The sequence below is a fragment of the Hypanus sabinus genome, chromosome 2 (assembly GCF_030144855.1).
Source record: "Hypanus sabinus isolate sHypSab1 chromosome 2, sHypSab1.hap1, whole genome shotgun sequence".
Lineage (NCBI taxonomy): Eukaryota > Metazoa > Chordata > Chondrichthyes > Myliobatiformes > Dasyatidae > Hypanus > Hypanus sabinus.
Window position 1 is genome coordinate 105,993,702 of NC_082707.1, and position 19,150 is coordinate 106,012,851.

At 41.2% G+C, this 19,150-nt stretch overlaps 1 protein-coding gene across 2 annotated transcripts in view; it reads right to left on the reverse strand.

The window, feature by feature from the left end:
• ryk (receptor like tyrosine kinase) overlaps positions 1–19,150 on the reverse strand; it is a 294,692-nt gene that overhangs the window by 146,050 nt on the left and 129,492 nt on the right. For both annotated transcript variants that reach the window (XM_059951330.1, XM_059951322.1), the window contains exons 7-8: positions 12,241–12,341; positions 6,952–7,032 (exon numbers count right to left, since the gene is read on the reverse strand). In XM_059951330.1, coding sequence (XP_059807313.1) covers positions 6,952–7,032; positions 12,241–12,341 — 182 coding nt within the window. The remainder of the gene's footprint in view (positions 1–6,951; positions 7,033–12,240; positions 12,342–19,150) is intronic.

The following is a 19,150-nucleotide window of genomic DNA, read 5'->3' on the forward strand; positions in this document are numbered from 1 at the left end:
TGTTCAGGGGATATTTGTGTGCAGTTCTGCATTGGTACGTTCCAATGAGACAGGGATCTTATGATAAGTCCACAGGTCCTGATGGGATATAACCCCAATTATTAAGAGAGGCAAGAGACTAGACTGCTGGGGCCTTGGCCAATATCTCCATGTACTCTCCAGCCACAAACAAGATGTTAGAAGACTGGCGAGTAGCTAATGATTTTCCAGTTTTCAAGAAGGGAAATGGAATCTATATACTTGTGAGTCTCACGTCAGTAGAGGGGGATTCTTAGGGACAGGATTTTGGAGAAGCTATGAAAAGTCCTTAGAGTATAAGATTAAAGTGAATCCCAAGGAATACCATACATACATCAGGAGCAAGAGTGCATATGCAGGAGTGCATATGACCATTCAAGGATAAAGGAAGGAATGTGCTTGATTGTAGAGGATGTGGGTGAGATCCTAAATAAATTCTTTGCATTAGTATTTACCTAGGAGAAGGACACGGCAGATAGGGAGATCTGTGTGAAGCCTGCAAACATGCTGGGGCATTTCAAGGTAAACAAGGAGGTAGTATGAAACTAAATTAATCCCCAAGGCCTGATGGGTGAAAGTGGAATACGTAAGGAATGTGCTGCCAGTGACAGTGGAAATATAATAGAGAAGCTTCAGATGCTTTTATATAGGTACATGAAAGTGTAGAGAGTGGAAGAATATAGAACTTGTGCAGACAGAAGGAATAGTTTAGTTACTAGCTTAATTAGTTCAGCACAACATCATGTACCAATGGGCTTATTTGCTGTTATGTACTGTTCTAGGCTCATATGGCATGTGTACTTTCATTAGTCGGGGCACTGAGTAGAAGTCAGAAAGTCATGTTTCAACAATACATAACTTCAATTAGACTGCACTTCTTGATGTTTCATTATAGCAAGGATTTGAAGGCTCTGGGGAGGACGTAGAAGAGGTTCACCAGAATATTGCATGGATTAGAAAGGAGAGACTGGACACACTTGGACCATTTTCTCTGGAGCATTGAAGGCTGAGAAGGAATCTGAAATGAGTTTATCAAATTATGGAAGGCTTAAGTCAAGTAGATTTAAAGTTTTTTTTCCCTTAGGGTATACATATAAAATATTAGATGACACATCTTTAAAGTGAGAAGGACTAAATTTGAAGGAAATATGAAAGGCAAGCTTTTTTTGCACGAAGTGGTAGGAGCCTGGAATGTGCAACCAAGGATGCTTGTGGAAGCAGAGACACACAATAGGAACATTTGGAAGAATTTACACAGGCACAGGAAAATGCAGGGATGAAAGGATATGAATCATGTGCAGAAAAATGGGACTAGCTTAATTGGCATCATGGATGGTATAGACATCATAGCCAAGGTGCCTACTCCTGTGCCATATTGTTCCGAGTTCTATGGAACGGAACCAAGGTGAGTTGGAACCTTCTGAGTCAAATGCCAAACCACTAGAACATCTGCTTAGTCAGATAGCACATTATCAGCTAAAAGAACTTGAAAATATAAGAAAATATCAGACTCTTTCATTCAAAGTCCACTCATACTTCTAAACAGCAGATAACATGTCCAACATTCTTTCATGATTAACTAATTTCAGGTAATACACCAGCGACAGTATGAATAGAATGATTTGGCAGATGAATGAGTGGCTGAAGATGCAGAGGCCAACGTTTTAGCTTCTGGATCACTTCTGCTGAAGGTATGACTTGTACAAAAAGGATGAGTTGCATATGAATTTGAGCCATTGGGGAGGGCTTTAAAATAATTTGTTAGTGGGACAGGAACCAGAGGGACAAGGCAGAGGATAGGGTAGTTGGTATACTGTGCATATACTGAGACGGTGAGGAAGGATAAGAAGTTGTTAGGGCAAAATTGCAGTCAGTGGGATGGTTTGAAATGTTTCTACATTAAAGCAAGTAGTATCAGAAACAAGGATGATCAGTACATGAAACTACGATGTTGTGGCCACTATAGAGACTTGGCTGTCACAGGGAAAGAATGTGCTATATGTGTCTTATGCTGTGTGTGACTATTGACCTTGCATTCTGCGTCTGCACTTTGGCCTCAAAGGAACGCTGTTTCATTTAGCTGTACACATGGGCATCCATGTATGGTTGAATGGCAAACTCAAACTTGAATGGCTTCTGAATGTTCCAGGACAGGTGCTTCAAAAAAGGACAAGGAGTGAGGTAACAGCTGGAGGAGTGCATGACTAATCATGGATAGTATCATAACTACAGAAAGGGAAGACATTGTGGAGGGATTGTCCACTGAGTCAGAGTGGGCAGAATTCAGAAAAAAAAGAACCATGAGGTAATGCTGCAGTTCTATAGGACCATGAAACATTGGAGCAGAATTAGGCTGTTCGGCCTATCAAGTCAGCTTTAATCATGGCATACAAACACTTTCTCCTGACTTCTCCCCGAAACCTTTGGCGCCTTGGCTAATCAAGAACGTATCACCCTCTGATTAAAATAAGCTTTCTCTTGGCTTCCATAGCCATCTGTGGAAATGAATTCTACAGATTCACTATCTTCTGGCTAAAGAAATTCCTCATTTCTGTTTTAAATGGACATCATTCTATTCTGAGACTGTGCCTTCTGGTCCTAGATTTCCCCCAGATAACATCATCTTCATATCTGCTCTAACTAGGCCTTTCAATGTTCAATGAGTTTAATGAGATTATCTGCCACCAATTCTCTAAATTCTATTTTCGTGTTGTTCACAAACTTGGCCACAAAGTCATCAGATTCAGATTATTTGTCATTTAGAAACCACAAATGCAATGCAGTTAAAAAATGAGACAACGTTCCTCCAGAATGATATCACAAAAGCATATGACAAAACAGACTACACCAGAAAATCCACATAACATTTGGCAATCCTCAATCCAGAGAGGCTGCTGCGTATTAATATCGCGCTACTATCTTAGCGCATTCCCCAGAAAGGAGCTCCAAAGCCACCAGACAAAACAAGACCAATTCTGTCATCCTAAGCATTCACATACAACATGAAAAGAAGCAGACTCAACAATAACCCCTGCAGAACACCACTAGTCCCCAGTAGCCAACCAGAAAAGGCCTCCTCTATTCCAATTTTTTGCCTCCTGCCAATCAGCCATTCTGCTATCTATGCTAGTATCTTTCCTGTAATATCATGGGCTTTTAACTTGCTAAGCAACCACATGTGTAGTACCTTGTTAAAGGCCTTCTGAAAATCCAAGTAAAGAACAACCACTGATTCTCCTTAGTTTATCCTGCCAGTTATTTCCTCTACAAATTCCAACTGATTTATCAGACAAAATTTCTAATTAAGTAAACAATGCTGACTTTGGCCTATTTTATCTTGTGCCTCCAAGTACCTCAAAACCTCATCCCTAATAACATCTTCCCAACCACTGAGGTCAGAGAGCTAAGCTAAATTATCGGCCAGTTAAACCCTGGGTAGACCACACTTAGAAATTTGTGTTCTATTTGTTAGAGGGGATGCAGAGGATGTACATAGATTAGAAAGCATACTTTATGAGGATAGACTGAGTAAGCTAGGGCTTTCTCTTTGGAGCGAAGAATGAGAGGTGACTTTATAAAGGTGTGTAAATTAATAAGAGGCATATATCAAGTGAATAGCCAGAGGCTAATTCCAAGGTGGAAATGGGTAGTACCAGGGAGCATAATTTTAAGCTGATTGGAGAAAAGCATGGGGGGGGGGCATCAGAGGTAAATTCTTTACACAGAGAGTGGTGAGTGCATGGAACACTCCAAAAGCAATGGTGGGAGAGGCAGACACTTTAGGGACATTTAAGAAACTCTTAGAAAGGAACATAGAAGATACAAAAATGGAGGGTTATGTAGGAGGGAAGGGTTAAGTTAATTTTAGAGTAGGTTGAATGCTTGACACAACATTGTGGGACGAAGAACCTGTACTGTGCTGTAGTGTTCTATTTTCTGTGTACATCCATGTTTTACTTACAGAGCTACTCCACTTATTATTTTCTGTTTGTTCTTTTGCAATTATAATTTGTTAAATTAATGAGGGGTGAATTGACTAGGGTTGAGTAACAATACGATGAAAAGCTATGATCAAGAAAGGGATGTTAAGGGAGATGATATAAGGCACACAGAAAGGCTTAAAACTGCAAAGCAATTTAGAAATAATCAAGATTGCTTAATGTCATTTCCGGCAAACAAGTGTAAAGGGGAACAAAATAATTGTTATTCTGGATCTGATGCGGTGCAAAAAATACAAAAGACAACTAATAAAAGATAAATACATAAGAGCTTACATACATAGATGGAGTGTATGCACATAAAGTAACACTAGGCTATACATAAGCTGACTGACAAGAAATAAAGTAGTGTTGGAGTTAGAGAATGGAGGTATTGATTAGTCTTACTGCTTGGAGAAGTAACAGTTTTGAGTCTCGTGGTCCTGGTGTGCATGTTTCATAGCTTCCTCCTTGATGGGAGAGAGACAAACAGTCCATGGACAGGGCAAGTGGGATCCTTCCTGATGTTATTAGCCCTTTTTCAGCACCTTTCTGTATATACGTCCTTGATAGCAGGTAGGCAGGTGCCTATGATGTGTTAGGTAGTTTCAACTACCCTTTGCAGAGCATTCCTGTTTGTTGCAATGCAGTTTCCATAGCAAGCTAAGAAGCAGCCTGACAGGAGGTCAGTTATAGAAAAGTACAGCACAGTAACATGCCATTCTGTGCCAAACAATTTAAGCTGCCAACTTGCATTGACCTAGACTGGGACCATAGCCCTCCATACTCCCATCATCCTTTGTATCCATCTTAAACGTTGAGATTGACCTTGCATGGCATTGGCAGCTCGTTCCACACTCTGCGTTGGAAGCTTGCTCCATATTCTCACAACCCTATGAGTAAAGAAATTTCCATTCATGTTCCCCTTAAACTTTTCACCTTTCGCCTTAACCCAGGACCTCTAGTAGTCCCACCCAACCTCAGAGGGAAAAGCCTGCTTGCATTTATCCTATCTCTACCCCCTTAGACCCGTTATCTTTACCTTTTATTCTAACGTGCACATACAAGCTTTCACTTTTAAAGGCATTGTTTTATGGCAAAGTCTATGGATGATACAAAGATAGGTGGAGGGGTAGGTGGTGCTGAGAAAGCAATGCGATCACAGCAGAAACAAATTGGAAGAATGAGCAAAAAAAGCGGTAGATGGAACACAGTGTTGGGAAATGCACGTTAATGCATTTTGGTAAAAGGAACAATAGTGCAGACGATTACCTAATGGAGAGAAAATTCAAACATCAGAGGTGCAGAGGGACTTGGGAGTCATTGTGAAAAACTCCCAGAAAGTTAATTCACAGGTTGAGTCGGTGGTAAAGATGGCAAGTGCAATTCTGGCATTTATTCCAGGTGAGTAGAATATAAAAGCAAGGAGAAAATGCTGAAGCTTCATAAGACCCTTGGAGTATTGTCAACAGTTTTGGCTCCCATACCTCAAACAGGATGTGTCGTCATTGGAGAGAGTCCTGAGGAGGCTTAGCCAGAGTGTACAGAATCTGTGAAATCTCTGCCTAGAATGCAGTGGAGGCCAGTTCTGTGGGTGTAGTTAAAGTGGAAGTTGATAGTTTCCTAATCAGTCAGGGCATCAAAAGATATGGCAAGAAGGCAGGTTGAGTGGCATCCGGGATCTACCATGATGGAATGGCAGAGCAGACTTGGGTTGGATGAATGGCTTAATTCTGCTGGAATGTCTTATGGTCTTATCACTCTGACTTTTCTTTGCTAGATCATCCCCACAACAGTCTCCAAAGAGGTTTTCCTGGTGTTGACAGGAATAGCCTCAGTGGTGTTTTGTATTGGCTGTTTAACCCCTTTCCCCTTCCTGACTGTTACCCAGTTTCCTGTGTCCTGGTTCTTGAATGTAACTACCTCTATGTCCTATCTATCACACTCTTAGCCTCCTGAATGATCTAGAGTTCATCTAGTTCCAGATCCAACATCTCAACATGCAGCGTTAGAAGATGCAACTGGATGCACTTCTCGAAGGTGCGGTCATCAGGGACACCGGTGGTCTCCCTGCCTTCCCATATCCCGCAAGAGAAGCATTCCACTAACCTGTCTTCTGTCCCTACTATTCTGACTTACGAAGTATAAGGAAGGAAAAACAGTAAATAAACTGCGTGGAAAAAAAAGTCTGCTTATGCTTCAGATCTCTGATTGGCCTACTGCACATCTGTAGAATGACATGAATGTGTATGAGCAAAGTTCACTCTCTCTCATTCAAGCTTCTCCTCGCTGAAGCCCCAAGAGATAACGCCTAAAAATTCCCATTGTAACACAGTCCACTCCAACAGTGGCTGTTCTGCATGCACCTGCCTTATTTTAATTAGTTCTAGCCAATCAATCCCGATCGTTGATCAGCTGTTACTCAAAACACGAAACCAACACGAATCGATGCCTTATATACTCAATCAATGAACCTGAGTGAGCTACATCTTCTCGTGCTTCGGATCTCCAATTGGCCTACTGCGCATCTGTAGAATGACGCGAGTGTGGATGTGCAAAGTCCAGTTCTCGTCAGCCTCCTCAGAAAGTAGAGGCCTTGATGAGCTTTCTTGACTGTGCAGGATGTGTTCTGGGACCATAAGAGGTTGAATGATAAGTTCAAAATGATAAAAAAGTGATAAGAAAATAACCATAAGAGTAAATAGATTGTTTGTGTTCTAATGTTCAGAAAGGAAGATCAGTAATGGTCATTTAATATTAGAGGAATGGGAGCAACAAAAACCGTCATGACATATAAAAACCCCATCAAAATCCAAAGATAAAATTAATTTTCTAAGTACCTACGGAGTGACTTTGAAACTGCATAATTGTGATAGCAGAAACTAGCATTACCTCTGGACTTTAATATAGTTGTTCAAACTACTTTAGTTAACTCAATAATGTTGATGGTGCTAACCTGATTTTTTGGAAACTTGCGTGATACTGTTTTGTCTTTCTTCTTCAGGATTGCACCCAGGAAGTTCTTTCAGATCACTTCCTGCAGGGACAAGTAGGTGTGTTACGAACTATTTATTTTCCCTTTTAACAGTGCATTTATTCCATGCAAACATGTCATAAATATATGCATTTTAAAGACAACTTCTCCCAAGCAATTCAAAACTCAAAGTGGAAGAAGAAAAAAAGTTTATATTTATATCGGTGTATAAAATTCAAGACAATTGTATTTCTGCCACCATGTACAATAAAGAAAGCTATGTTTGATCAAGCAAGTTCCAAGCTTGGAATGTATGAGAAGCCTTTCAATTTTTATAATCGAAGTAAGAGGCTGAGAGTGAAGGACTAAAGGCATCTCAGACAGAAGTAATTTTTTTACTGATCCGGAAAAGGAGGCCAGACTGTGCAAATGTGTGACATAGTACACCAAAGGGTTAAAAAGGAAAGGAATTTTTCAACGGTCTTTTTAAATCAAAACAAGAGGCTGAGAGTGAAGGACTAAAGGCATCTCAGAGAGAAGTCATTTTTTTTACTGGTCAGGGAAAAGAGGGTAGACTGCGCAGGCGCGTGACATAGCACAGCAAAGGTTTACAAAAAGACCGCCATATACAGCAGCCATCATCGCAGTGGATTGAGTCAGAGTGGGACTGCTTTGGCTCAATAGGCTTTGGTGTGAACAAGCAGAGGCGAGGGTAGGTTCTGGTAAGTTTTGTTCTGTTCTTTTAGAGCAGAGATAATGCCAGCAGGATGTTGGAATACTCCTCTTGCAGGATGTGGGAAGTCAGGGAGACCTCTGGTCTCCCTGACGACACCTGCAAGAAGTGCATCCAGCTGCAGCTCCTAATAAACCGCGTTGGGGAACTGGAGGAGGAGCTGGATGGCCTCTGGATCATTTGGGAGAATGAGGAGTTTATAGATAGTAGTTTCAGGGAGGCAGTTACACCAAAGGAGCAGTGCACAGGTAATTGGGTTACTGTCAGGCGAAGGAAGGGGAAAGGGCAGGCAGAGCAGGACTCCCCTGCGGCCATTCCCCTCAACAAGTATACCGATTCGGATACTGTTGGGGGGTGGGGGGACGAGTTACCTGGGACAAGCTGTAGCAGCTGAATCTCTGGCACTGTCTGGTTCTGCAGTGCAGAAGGGAGGGGGAAGAAGAGGACAGCGGTAGTGATAGGGGACTCGATAGTTAGAGGTACAGACAGGAGGTCCTGTGGTTGTGACAGAGACTCCCAGATGGTTTGTTGCCTCCCGGTGCCAGGGCCAGGGATGTCTCTGATCGCGTGCACAGCATTCTGAAATGGGAGGGTGATCAGCCAGATGTCATGGTACACGTCGGTACCAATGACGTAGGAAGAAGGAGTGAGGAGGTCCTGAAGAGTGAGTACAGAGAGCTTGGTAGAAAGTTAAAAAGCAGGACCTCAAGGGTGGTAATCTCAGGATTGCTACCTGTGCTACGTGCCAGTGACGGTAAGAATAGTATGCTCTGAAGGATGAACACGTGGCTGAGGAACTGGTGTAGCGGGTAGGATTTCAGATTTCAGGATCATTGGGACCTCTTCTGGGGCAGGTGGGACCTGTACAAGAGAGACGGCTTACACCTGAACTACAGGGGGACCAATATCCTTACAGGGAGTTTGTTAGTGCTATTGGGGGGGGGAAGAGAGATTTAAACTAGATTTGCAGGGGGCTGGGAAACAGAGTGCCAGAGTAGACAGTGGAAGCAGAGGTGAAAATAAATGATGTTAAAGGTCCATGTAAAGTCACAAATAGAAGGGTTGTGTGTAGTGGTAATAATCTTCTGAGGTGTGTCAATTTCAATGCGAGGAGTATCGTGGGGAAGGCAGACGAGCTGAGGGCATGGATTGACAAATGGAATGATGACATTGTAGCTATTCGTGAAACTTGGCTACAGGAGGGGCAGGACTGGCAGCTTAATGTTCCAGGGTTCCGATGTTTCAGACGTAGGCAGAGGGATGAAAGGTATGAAAGGTGGGGGGGGGTGGCATTGATAGGGAAAATGCCACAGCAGGGCTCAGGCAAGACTTGTCTACTGAGGCCATATGGGTGGAGCTGAGAAACAGGTAAGGTATGACCACATTAATAGGGTTGTATTATAGACCACCCAATAGTCAGCGAGAATTGGAGGAGCAAATCTGCAGAGAGATAGCAGACAACTGCAGGAAACAAAGTTGTGATAGAAGGGGATTTTAATTTTCCACATATTGATTGGGACTCTCATACTGTTAAAGGTCTAGGCAGATTAGAGTTTGTAAAATGTGTTCAGGAAAGTTTTAAAAATCAATATATAGAGGTATTAACTAGAGAGGGTGCAATATTAGACCTTCCTATTAGGAAACGAGTTAGGACAGGTGACGGAAGTGTGTGTAGGGGAACACTTTGGTTCCAGTGATCATAACTGGAACACAACTTGATCATCGATAAAGATAGATCTGGTTCTGGGGTTGAGGTTCTAAACAGGAAAAAGGCCAAATTTGAAGAAATGAGAAAGGATCTAAAAAGCGTGGATTGGGACAGGTTGTTCTCTGACAGGGATGTCGTTGATACGTGAAAGGCCTTCAAAGGAGAAATTTTGAGAGTGCAGAGTTTGTATGTTCCTGTCAGGATTAAAGGCAAAGTGAATAAGAATAAGGAACCTTGGTTCTCTAGGGATAATGGAACTCTGATAAAGAAGAGAGAAGTGTATGACATGTACAGGAAACAGGGAGCAAATAAGGTACTTGAGTATAAAAAGTGCAAAAGAACACAAGAAAGAAATCAGGAGGGATAAAAGACATGAGGTAGCTTTAGCAGTCAAGGTGAAGGATAATCCAAAGAGCTTCTACAGGTATATTAAGAACAAAAGGATAGCAAGGGATAAAATTGGTCCTCTTGAAGATCAGAGTGGTCGGCTATGTATGGAACCAAAAGAAATGGGGGAGATCTAAAATGTTTTTTTGCATCTGTATTTACTAAGGAAACTGACATGGAGTCTATGGATATAAGGCAAACAAGATGTGAGGTCATGGAACTTATACAGATTGAAGAGGAGGAGGTGCTTGCTATCTTGAGGCAAGTCAGAGTAGATAAATCCCCAGGACCTGACAGGGTATTCCCTGGGACCCTGCAGAAGACTAGTGTTGAAATCGCAGGGTCCCTGGCAGATATATTTAAAATGTTGGTATCTACGGGTGAGGTGCTAGAGGATTCGAGGATAGCTCATGTTGTTCCGTTGTTTAAAAAAGGCTCTAAAAGTAACCTTGGAAATTATAGGCTGGTAAGTTTGACTTCGGTAGTAGGTAAATTATTGGAAGGAGTACTAAGAGATAGGATCTACAAGTATTTGGATAGACGCAGACTAATTAGGGAGAGTCAACGCGGCTTTGTGCGTGGTAGGTCATGTTTAACAAAGCTATTAGTTTTTCGAGGAGGTTACAAGGAAAGTGGATGAAGGGAAGGCAGTGGATGTTGTCTACATGGACTTCAGTAAGACCCTTGACAAGGACCCACGTGGGAGATCAGTTAGGAAAATTCAGTCGCTAGGTATACATTGTGAAGTAGTAAATTGGATTAGACATTGGCTCAATGGGAGAAGTCAGAGAGTGGTAGTGGAGGATTGCTTCTTTTGAGTGGAGGCCTGTGACAAGTAGTGTGCCACAGGGATCAGTGCTGGGTCCATTGTTATTTGTCATTTATGTTCAATGATCTGGATGATAATGTGGTAAATTGGATCAGCAAATTTGCTGATGATACAAAGACTGGAGGTGTAGTGGACAGTGAGGAAGGTTTTCAAAGCTTGCAGAGGGATTTGGACTAGCTGGAAAACTGGGCTGAAAAATGGCAGATGGAGTTTGATGCAGACAAGTGTGAGGTATTGCACTTAGGAAGGAAAAACCAAGGTAAAACATACAAGGTAAATGGTAGGGCACTGAGGAGTGCAGTAGAACAGAGGGATCTCGGAATACAGATACAAAATTCTCTAAAAGTAGCGTCACGGGTAGATAGGGTAGTAAAGAGAGCTTTTGGCACATTGGCCTTTATAAATCAATGTATTGAGTATAAGAGTTGGAATGTTATGGTGAGGTTGTATAAGGCATTGCTGAGGCCGAATTTGGAGTATTGTGTACAGTTTTGGTCACCGAATTACAGGAAGGATATTAATAAGGTTGAGAGAGTGCATAGAAGGTTTACAAGGATGTTGCCGGGACTTGAGAAACTGAGTTACAGAGAAAGGTTGAATAGGTTAGGACTTTATTCCCTGGAGTGTAGAAGAATGAGGGGAGATTTGATAGAGGTATATAAAATTATGATCGGTATAGATAGTGAATGCAAGCAGGCTTTTTCCACTAAGGGGGAAAACAACCAGAGGACGTGGGTTAAGGGTGAAGGGGGAAATGTTTAAAGGGAACATTAGAGTTGGCTTCTTAACACAGAGAGTGGTGAATAAGCTGCCAAATGAAGTGGTAAATGCGGGCTCACTTTTAACATTTAAGAAAATCTTGGACAGGTACATGGATGAGAGGTGTATGGAGGGATATGGTCCAGGTGCAGGTCAGTAGGACTAGGCAGAAAAATGGTTCAGCACAGCCAGGAGAGGCCAAAAGGCCTGTTTCTGTCATGTAATGTTCTATGGTTCTAGATTAGTAAGTTGAGTAATTAATGAAAAGGTTATTTTGGATCCTTTCTTGTGTACTAAGAAATAGTTAATCAATGAGAATGTTGTCAATTGGACAGTGAGGGAGAGTTTACATTGAAGCTTGCAATGAGTTTACAAGTGATATTCAACACAACTGAGGGTCACAGTCTGAAACAAGAAAACGGAAGGAATAAGAAAGTTGACTGGGGTCTAACGGCAAGGAAAGGTATTCATGCATTGATTAGCATTTAAATAAATAATGTTCGAATTGAAAAGAAGATATTTTTAAGGTACAAAACCCAAAATTAAATCAAAGGAAGGAGCTTATAACGTTTCTAAAAACGACAAGTCTGTGGATTGGGGGCACTTTAGAATCAACAGAGTAATTATAAATTGACAAAGAATTAAAATCAATCAATTTCAGCTAACTGCTTTGAGAATAAAGAGGCAATGTAAGAGGAGGTATAAAAAGAAGACAGTCAGAATGCAGTAGTTTCACATGGAGTGCTGGTGAAAGTGCTTATCATTTGATAAAATTTATCCTTCCAGTCAAAGCTGGTTAATGTTACAGTTAAATCCGTGAACTGAATATCTCCTTAACCAAAATAAAGTCCTTACTGATGACAGGTGTTGCATTGTTCGGTGTGTCTGCTCTCAGATACTGCGTGGTCTGCGTGGATGGCTGTGACAAGCCCTGCGTGCTTCCACTCTCACTCATACTGACAAAATAAACAAAAACAGCAGATTACAAGAGAGAAGTAATTTAATTTACATTGGCACTGCAACTGCCTATTATCATCTTGTATTTGTATAATCAGCTCTTTAAAAATAAGTTAAAACACGGTCAAATATATTAAATAATCCTTCTTTCAAATAGAGAGCAGCATTTCTTCACAAACATTAGAAACTAATTGGTAATACTAAAAATTGTGGCCCAGAAACAATTATTAGAGCAGTCTCATGCTAATTTGCACTATGGAGAATATATTATAAAAAACTAGTTAACCTTTATTGACATTGTCAAGCAGCAAAAGGCAAACCTTGTTTTCACTTGTATTCATTGATGCAGTTTGAGATTGCAGGCATTAGCAAAATTTAATATTCACCTTAAGAACCAATGTTCATTGAAATATTAAATTCTAATTACTACAGTTTGTAAAAGGAAAACCATATTCAGCACGTGCTTGAAATTCTTTGCAGAAGTTAACACTGGAAAATGGACAGAGCCAAAACTTAGCCAAAAGCATGCATGAGTTTGACAACAGATTAGTGATTGAACTATTTTGATAACTACGATCAATAATTAACTAGTTCAATAATTATGTAATATCTCATACACAGAACGTAGAAAAATGCAGCACAGTATGGATCCTTCAACCCACGATGATTATACGACCTAGACCAGCCATCCAAACCTTCCCTCCTACACAGCTCATAACCTCCATTTTTCTTACACCTATTTGCCTATCTTATAAAATTTTCATAATGCCCTTATTGTATCAGCCTCAACACCACACTAGGGAGTAGGTTCCATACACAGGGCATTCTCTGTATAAGAGAAAATAATTCTGACATCTCCCTTAAGCTTTCTTCCTCTCACGTTAACTGGTATTCTCTGATATTGGTCAGAACTGCCCTGGGAAAAAAGGTGCAAGCTGAATGCTGTATCAATGTCTTTCATAACCTTATACACTTCTATCAAACTGCCTTGCATCCTTCACTGATCCAAAGAGAAAAGCTCTAGGCAACACAACTTACTTCATAAGACATGATATCCCATCCAGTCATAGCCTGGTATATCTCCTCAGGATCCTCTCAAAAGGTTGCACATCATTCCAATAATGAGGTGATCAGAACTGAGCACAATACTTTGTGTAGATTAAGCAGAGTTTTACAGAGTTGCAACATTTCTTCACAGCTCTTGAACTCAACATCGATTAATGAAGGCACATCATATGCCTTCTTAACCACCCTATTAACTTGCACAGTAATATTAAGAGATCTCCGGATCTGGAGCCCAACATCCTTCTGCTCCTCCACACTTAAAACCTTTCCACTAATCTTGCAGCCTTCAAGTTCGATCTTCCTAAGTGTATCAGATCATTTTTTAAGGGCTAAACATCTATGCAAAACTCTGCAACTAGTCAGGATTGCATTGCAACCAATGGCAACCTTCTACACGATCCAGAACGCTTCCATCTGCAACTTACTAACACACTTTGCCACTTCCTCATCCAAGTTATTGCTTGCAAAAGCAGGAGACCCAGAACAGATTCCTGCCTAATACCACTAGCCGCAGACCTCCAGACAGAATTATACTCCGTCTACTTCCACCCTCTGCCTTGTGTGGGGAAGCCAAACCTGAATCCAGGCAGCCAAGTTTCTGTGGATCTCATTCTGCACACAATGGGAAACATTATCAAATGCCTTTGTAAAACCCATATACAACATGTCCACTGCTCTACCTTCATGAATTTGTTTCATTATCTCCTCAAAAAACTCAATTATGCTCGAGAGGCATAATTTGCCCCTCACAAAGCCAGGCAGACTATGCCAAATAAGACTATGACCCTCCAAATGCTTGTAAATTATATTCCTAAATATCCTCTCCAATAGTTTGCCCACTGCTGATGCAAGGCTCGCTAGTCTATAATTCTAAGGAATATGCTTCCTATTACCTCTCTTAAACAACGGAATAAACATTTGCATCTTTCAACCCTCCAGTTGCACTCAGTCACAAAAATCATTATACCAATCTCTACCTCTCAGTAACATACGATATCTCTCATGTAACCACAGGCACTTATCTATTCTTAAGTTTTTTAGAGGCTTCAGCACTGCTTTTCTTAACCTCCACATGCTTCCATTCTAACATTTAACTCACATCCATCCAAGTCCAGGTGAATACTGAAGGATTGATTTCCCCAACCACCTCCAGCTTCAGGCTTTATGCCTGAGCAGTTCTATTCTCCATCTATTCATTCTCCAGTTAAAGGCTTTCCCTTAATCCTACTCACCAAGGACTTCTCATGTCTCCTTGTATCTCTCCTGAGTCCCTTCTTCCGTTCCTTTGTGACTACCTTATAATTCTCAAGAGTCCTGTCTGACTTTTGTTTCCTGAACTATATATGCTTCCTCCTTTCTCTTGACAAAATATTACACCACTCTCATCAACCATGGTTCCTTCCCTCTACATCTATTCCATTTCAATGGGACATACCTTTCTAGAATTCCATGCAAGTGCCCCCTAAACAACCTCCAGATTTCTCCTGTACATTTCCCAGAGAACACCCAAGTTCCTGCCCAATTCCATCTCAATTAGCCTTCGAATTCCTTCAATAAAGTACTTTGCCACAACTTCAGCTGCTGTCTTTGTGTGTGTTATTGGTCATGTATTCTTCAACACAGGTCTACACCCAATTTTATAGCAGTGTAACTTACCTTGCAGCTCATGAACCCAATCCTGCGAATAATGAAGGCCAACACACCATACACAATCTTAACAAACTATCAACATGCACTGAAACTTAAAGGGATCAAGAGATGTGAATCCCTAGGTCCCACTGTTCCTCTATACTACTAAGAATCCTGTCTTTAACTCTGCATTCTGACTTCAAATTTGACCTTTCAAATAGAATCACTTCACACTGTTCTGGGTTGACCCCCATCTGCTAATTCTCAGCTTAGCTATGCACCTGTCAAAAGTCCCACTGTAATCTATGACAACCTTCTTTATTAACCTCAACACCACCATCCTTTGCATGATCAGCAAAATTACTAACCTACCATGCCATTACCTCATCCAAATCATTTAGAAAAATCACAAAGAACAGGGGTCTCAGAATACGTCACTGCAAAACACAATTGCATATCAACCTCCAGGTAGACCACATTCCATCGACAGCCACCCTCTGCATTCCGAATCTACACAGCCATGCTTTCTGGGATCCCACGCCTTCTGAATCCTACAGGGAACCTTATCATATTCCTTAGTCACATCCACTTCGGTAATGTGCTTTGTTACATATCAAATGATTCAGTCAAGTCCATAAGAAGTGACCTCCCCCTCACAAAGCCATGCTGAATATCCTTATGCGTCTCCAAATGCTCACATTTACTGCCTCTAACAATGTTTTCCAATAATCTGCCCACCACTGGAAGACAGCCGTATCCAGCAGGAAGCAGTGTGAGAAGAGTGACAGGGCTTAGGCGGTAACCGGTAACCATATAACAATTACAGCACGGAAACAGGCCATCTCAGCCCTTCTAGTCCGTGCCGAACGCTTACTCTCACCTAATCCCACTGACCCGCACTCAGCCCATAACCTTCCATTCCTTTCCTGTCCATATATCTATCCAATTTTACTTTAAATGACAATACCGAAGCTGCCTCTACCACTTCTACTGGAAACTCATTCCACACAGCTACCACACCCTAAGTAAAGAAATTCCCCCTCATGTTACTTAAGTCTCGACTTATGTCCTCTTGTTTGAATCTCCCCTACTCTCAATGGAAAAAGCCAACTCTATCTATCCCCCTCATAATATTAAATACCTCTATCAAGTCCCCCCTGAACCTTCTACACTCCAAAGAATAAAGACCTAACTTGCTCAATCTTTCACTGTAACTTCGGTGCTGAAACCCAGGTAACATTCTAGTAAATCTTCTCTGTACTCTCTCTATTTTGTTGATATCTTTCCTGTAATTTGGTGACGAGAACTTACACAATACTACAAATTTGGCCTTATCAATCCCTTGTACAATTTTAACATTACATCCGAACTCCTATACTCAATGCACTGATTTATAAAGGCCAGCATACCAAAAGCTTTCTTTACCACCCTATCCACATGAGATTCCACCTTCAGGGAACCATACACCATTATTCCTAGATCACTCTGTTCTACTGCATTCTTCAATGCCCTACCATTTACCATGTATGTCCTATTTGGATTATGCCTACCAAAATGGAGCACCTCACACTTAACAGCAGTAAACTCCATCTGCCATCGCTCAGCCCACTCTTCTAACTGACCTAAATCTCCCTGCAAACTTTGAAATCTTACTTCATTATCCACAATGCCACCTATCTTAGTATCATCTGCATACTTACTAATCTAATTTACCACCCCATCATCCAGATCATTAATGTATTTGACAATCAACATTAAACCCAGTACAAATCCCTGAGGCACACCACTAGTCACCGGCCTCCAACCTGACAAACAGTTATCCACCACTACTTTCTGGCATCTCCCATCCAGCTACTGTTGAATCCATTTTACTACTTCAATATTAATACCTAACGATTGAACCTTCCTAACTAACCTTCCGTGTGGAACCTTGTCAAAGCCCTTACTGAAGTCCATATAGACAACATCCACTGCTTTACACTCGTCAACTTTCTTCGTAGCGTCTTCAAAAAATGCAATAAGATTTGACAAACATGGCCTTCTATGCACAAATCCATGTTGACTGCTCCTAATCAGACCCTGTCTATCCAGATAATTATATATACCACCTCTAAGAATACTTTCCATTAATTTACCCACCACTGATGTTAAATTGACAGGCCTATAATTGCTAGGTTTACTCTTAGAACCCTTTTTAAACAATGGAACAACATGAGCAATACGCCAATCCTCCGGCACCATACCCATTTCTAATGAAATCTGAAATATTTCTGTCCGAGCCCCTGCTATTTCTACACTAACTTTCCTCAAGGTCCTAGGGAACATCCTGTCAAGACCCAGAGATTTATCCACTTTTATATTCCTTAAAAGCGCTAGTACTTCCTCTTCTTTAATCGTCATAGCTTTCATAACTTCCCTACTTGTTTCCTTTACCTTACACAATTCAATATCCTTCTCCTCAGTGAATACCGAAGAAAAGAAATTGTTCAAAATTTCTCCCATCTCTTTTGGCTCACACATAGCTGTCCACTCTGATTCTCTAAGGGACCAATTTTCTCCTTCACTATCCTTTTGCTATTAATATAACTGTAGAAACCCTTTGGATTTATTTTCACCTTACTTGCCAAAGCAACCTCGTATCTTCTTTTAGCTTTTCTAATTTCTTTCTTAAGATTCTTCTTACATTCCTTATATTCCTCGAGCATCTCATTTGCTCCATGCTGCCTATATTTATTGTAGGTATCTCTCTTTTTCCTCAGCAAGTTTCCAATATCCCTTGAAAACCATGGCTCTCTCAAACTTTTAACCTTTCCTTTCAAACTAAGAGGAACATAAAGATTCCGTACCCTCAGAATTTCACCTTTAAAAGACCTCAATTTCTCTATTACACCCTTCCCATAAAACAAATTGTCCCAATCCACTCCTTCTAAATCCTCTCGCTTTGCCTCAAAGTTAGCCTTTCTCCAATCAAAAACCTCAACCCTGGTCCAGTCCTATCCTTCTCCATAATTATACTGAAACTTATGGCATTGTGATCACTGGACCTGAAGTGCTCCCCAACACATACCTCTGTTACCTGACCTATTTCATTCCCTAACAGAGGATCCAACACTGCCCCTTCTCTAGATGGTACCACTATGTACTGCTGCAAAAAACTATCCTGCACACATTTTACAAACTCCAAACTATCCATCCCTTTTACAGTATTAGCTTCCCAGTCTATGTGCGGAAAATTAAGATCTCCCACAATCACAACCTTGTGCTTACTACAAATATCTGCAGTCTCCTTGCAAATTTACTCCTCCATTTCTCGCTCCCCATTAGGTGGTCTAAAATACACCCATATAAGTGTTACTACACCTTTCTCATTCCTCAATTCCACCCAAATAGCCTCCCTGGACAAGCCCTCTAATCTATCCTGCCAGAGCACAGCTATAATATTTTCTGACAAGCAACGCAACACCTCCCCCTCTTGTCCCTCCGATTCTATCGCACCTGAAGCAACAAAATCCAGGAACATTTTTTTGCCAATCACATCCCTCCTGCAACCACATTTCACTAATAGCTACAACATCATATTTCCAGGTATCAATCCATGCTCTAAGCTCATCCACCTTTCTTACAATGCTCCTAGCATTAAAATAAATGCATTTAAGAAATTCTCCACCTCTTCCTCTCTGTTTATCTCTAACAATACAAAAACTACTGTCTTCTTTTTCTTCTTTCTCCCATATATCTGTTCCTACACTCTGGTTCCCCTCCCCCCTCACATCTAGTTTAAATCCACTGGAGCCTCTCTAGCAAACCTGCAAAAATATTTGTCCCCCTCCAGTTCAGATGTAAACCGTCTCTCCGGAACAGGTCCCACCTTCCCTGAAAAACTGCCCAATTATCTATAAATCTGAAGCCCTCCCTCCTACACCATGTCTTTAGCCACGTGTTGATCTGCATTATCTTACTATTTCTATACCCACCTGCACGTGGCATTGGTAGCAATCCTGAGATTGCTATCCTAGAGGTCCCGTCCTTTAACTTGGCACCTAGCTCCTTAAACTCAGCTTTCAGGACCTCTTCACTCTTCCTACCCGTGTCATTGGTCCCCGCATGGACCACG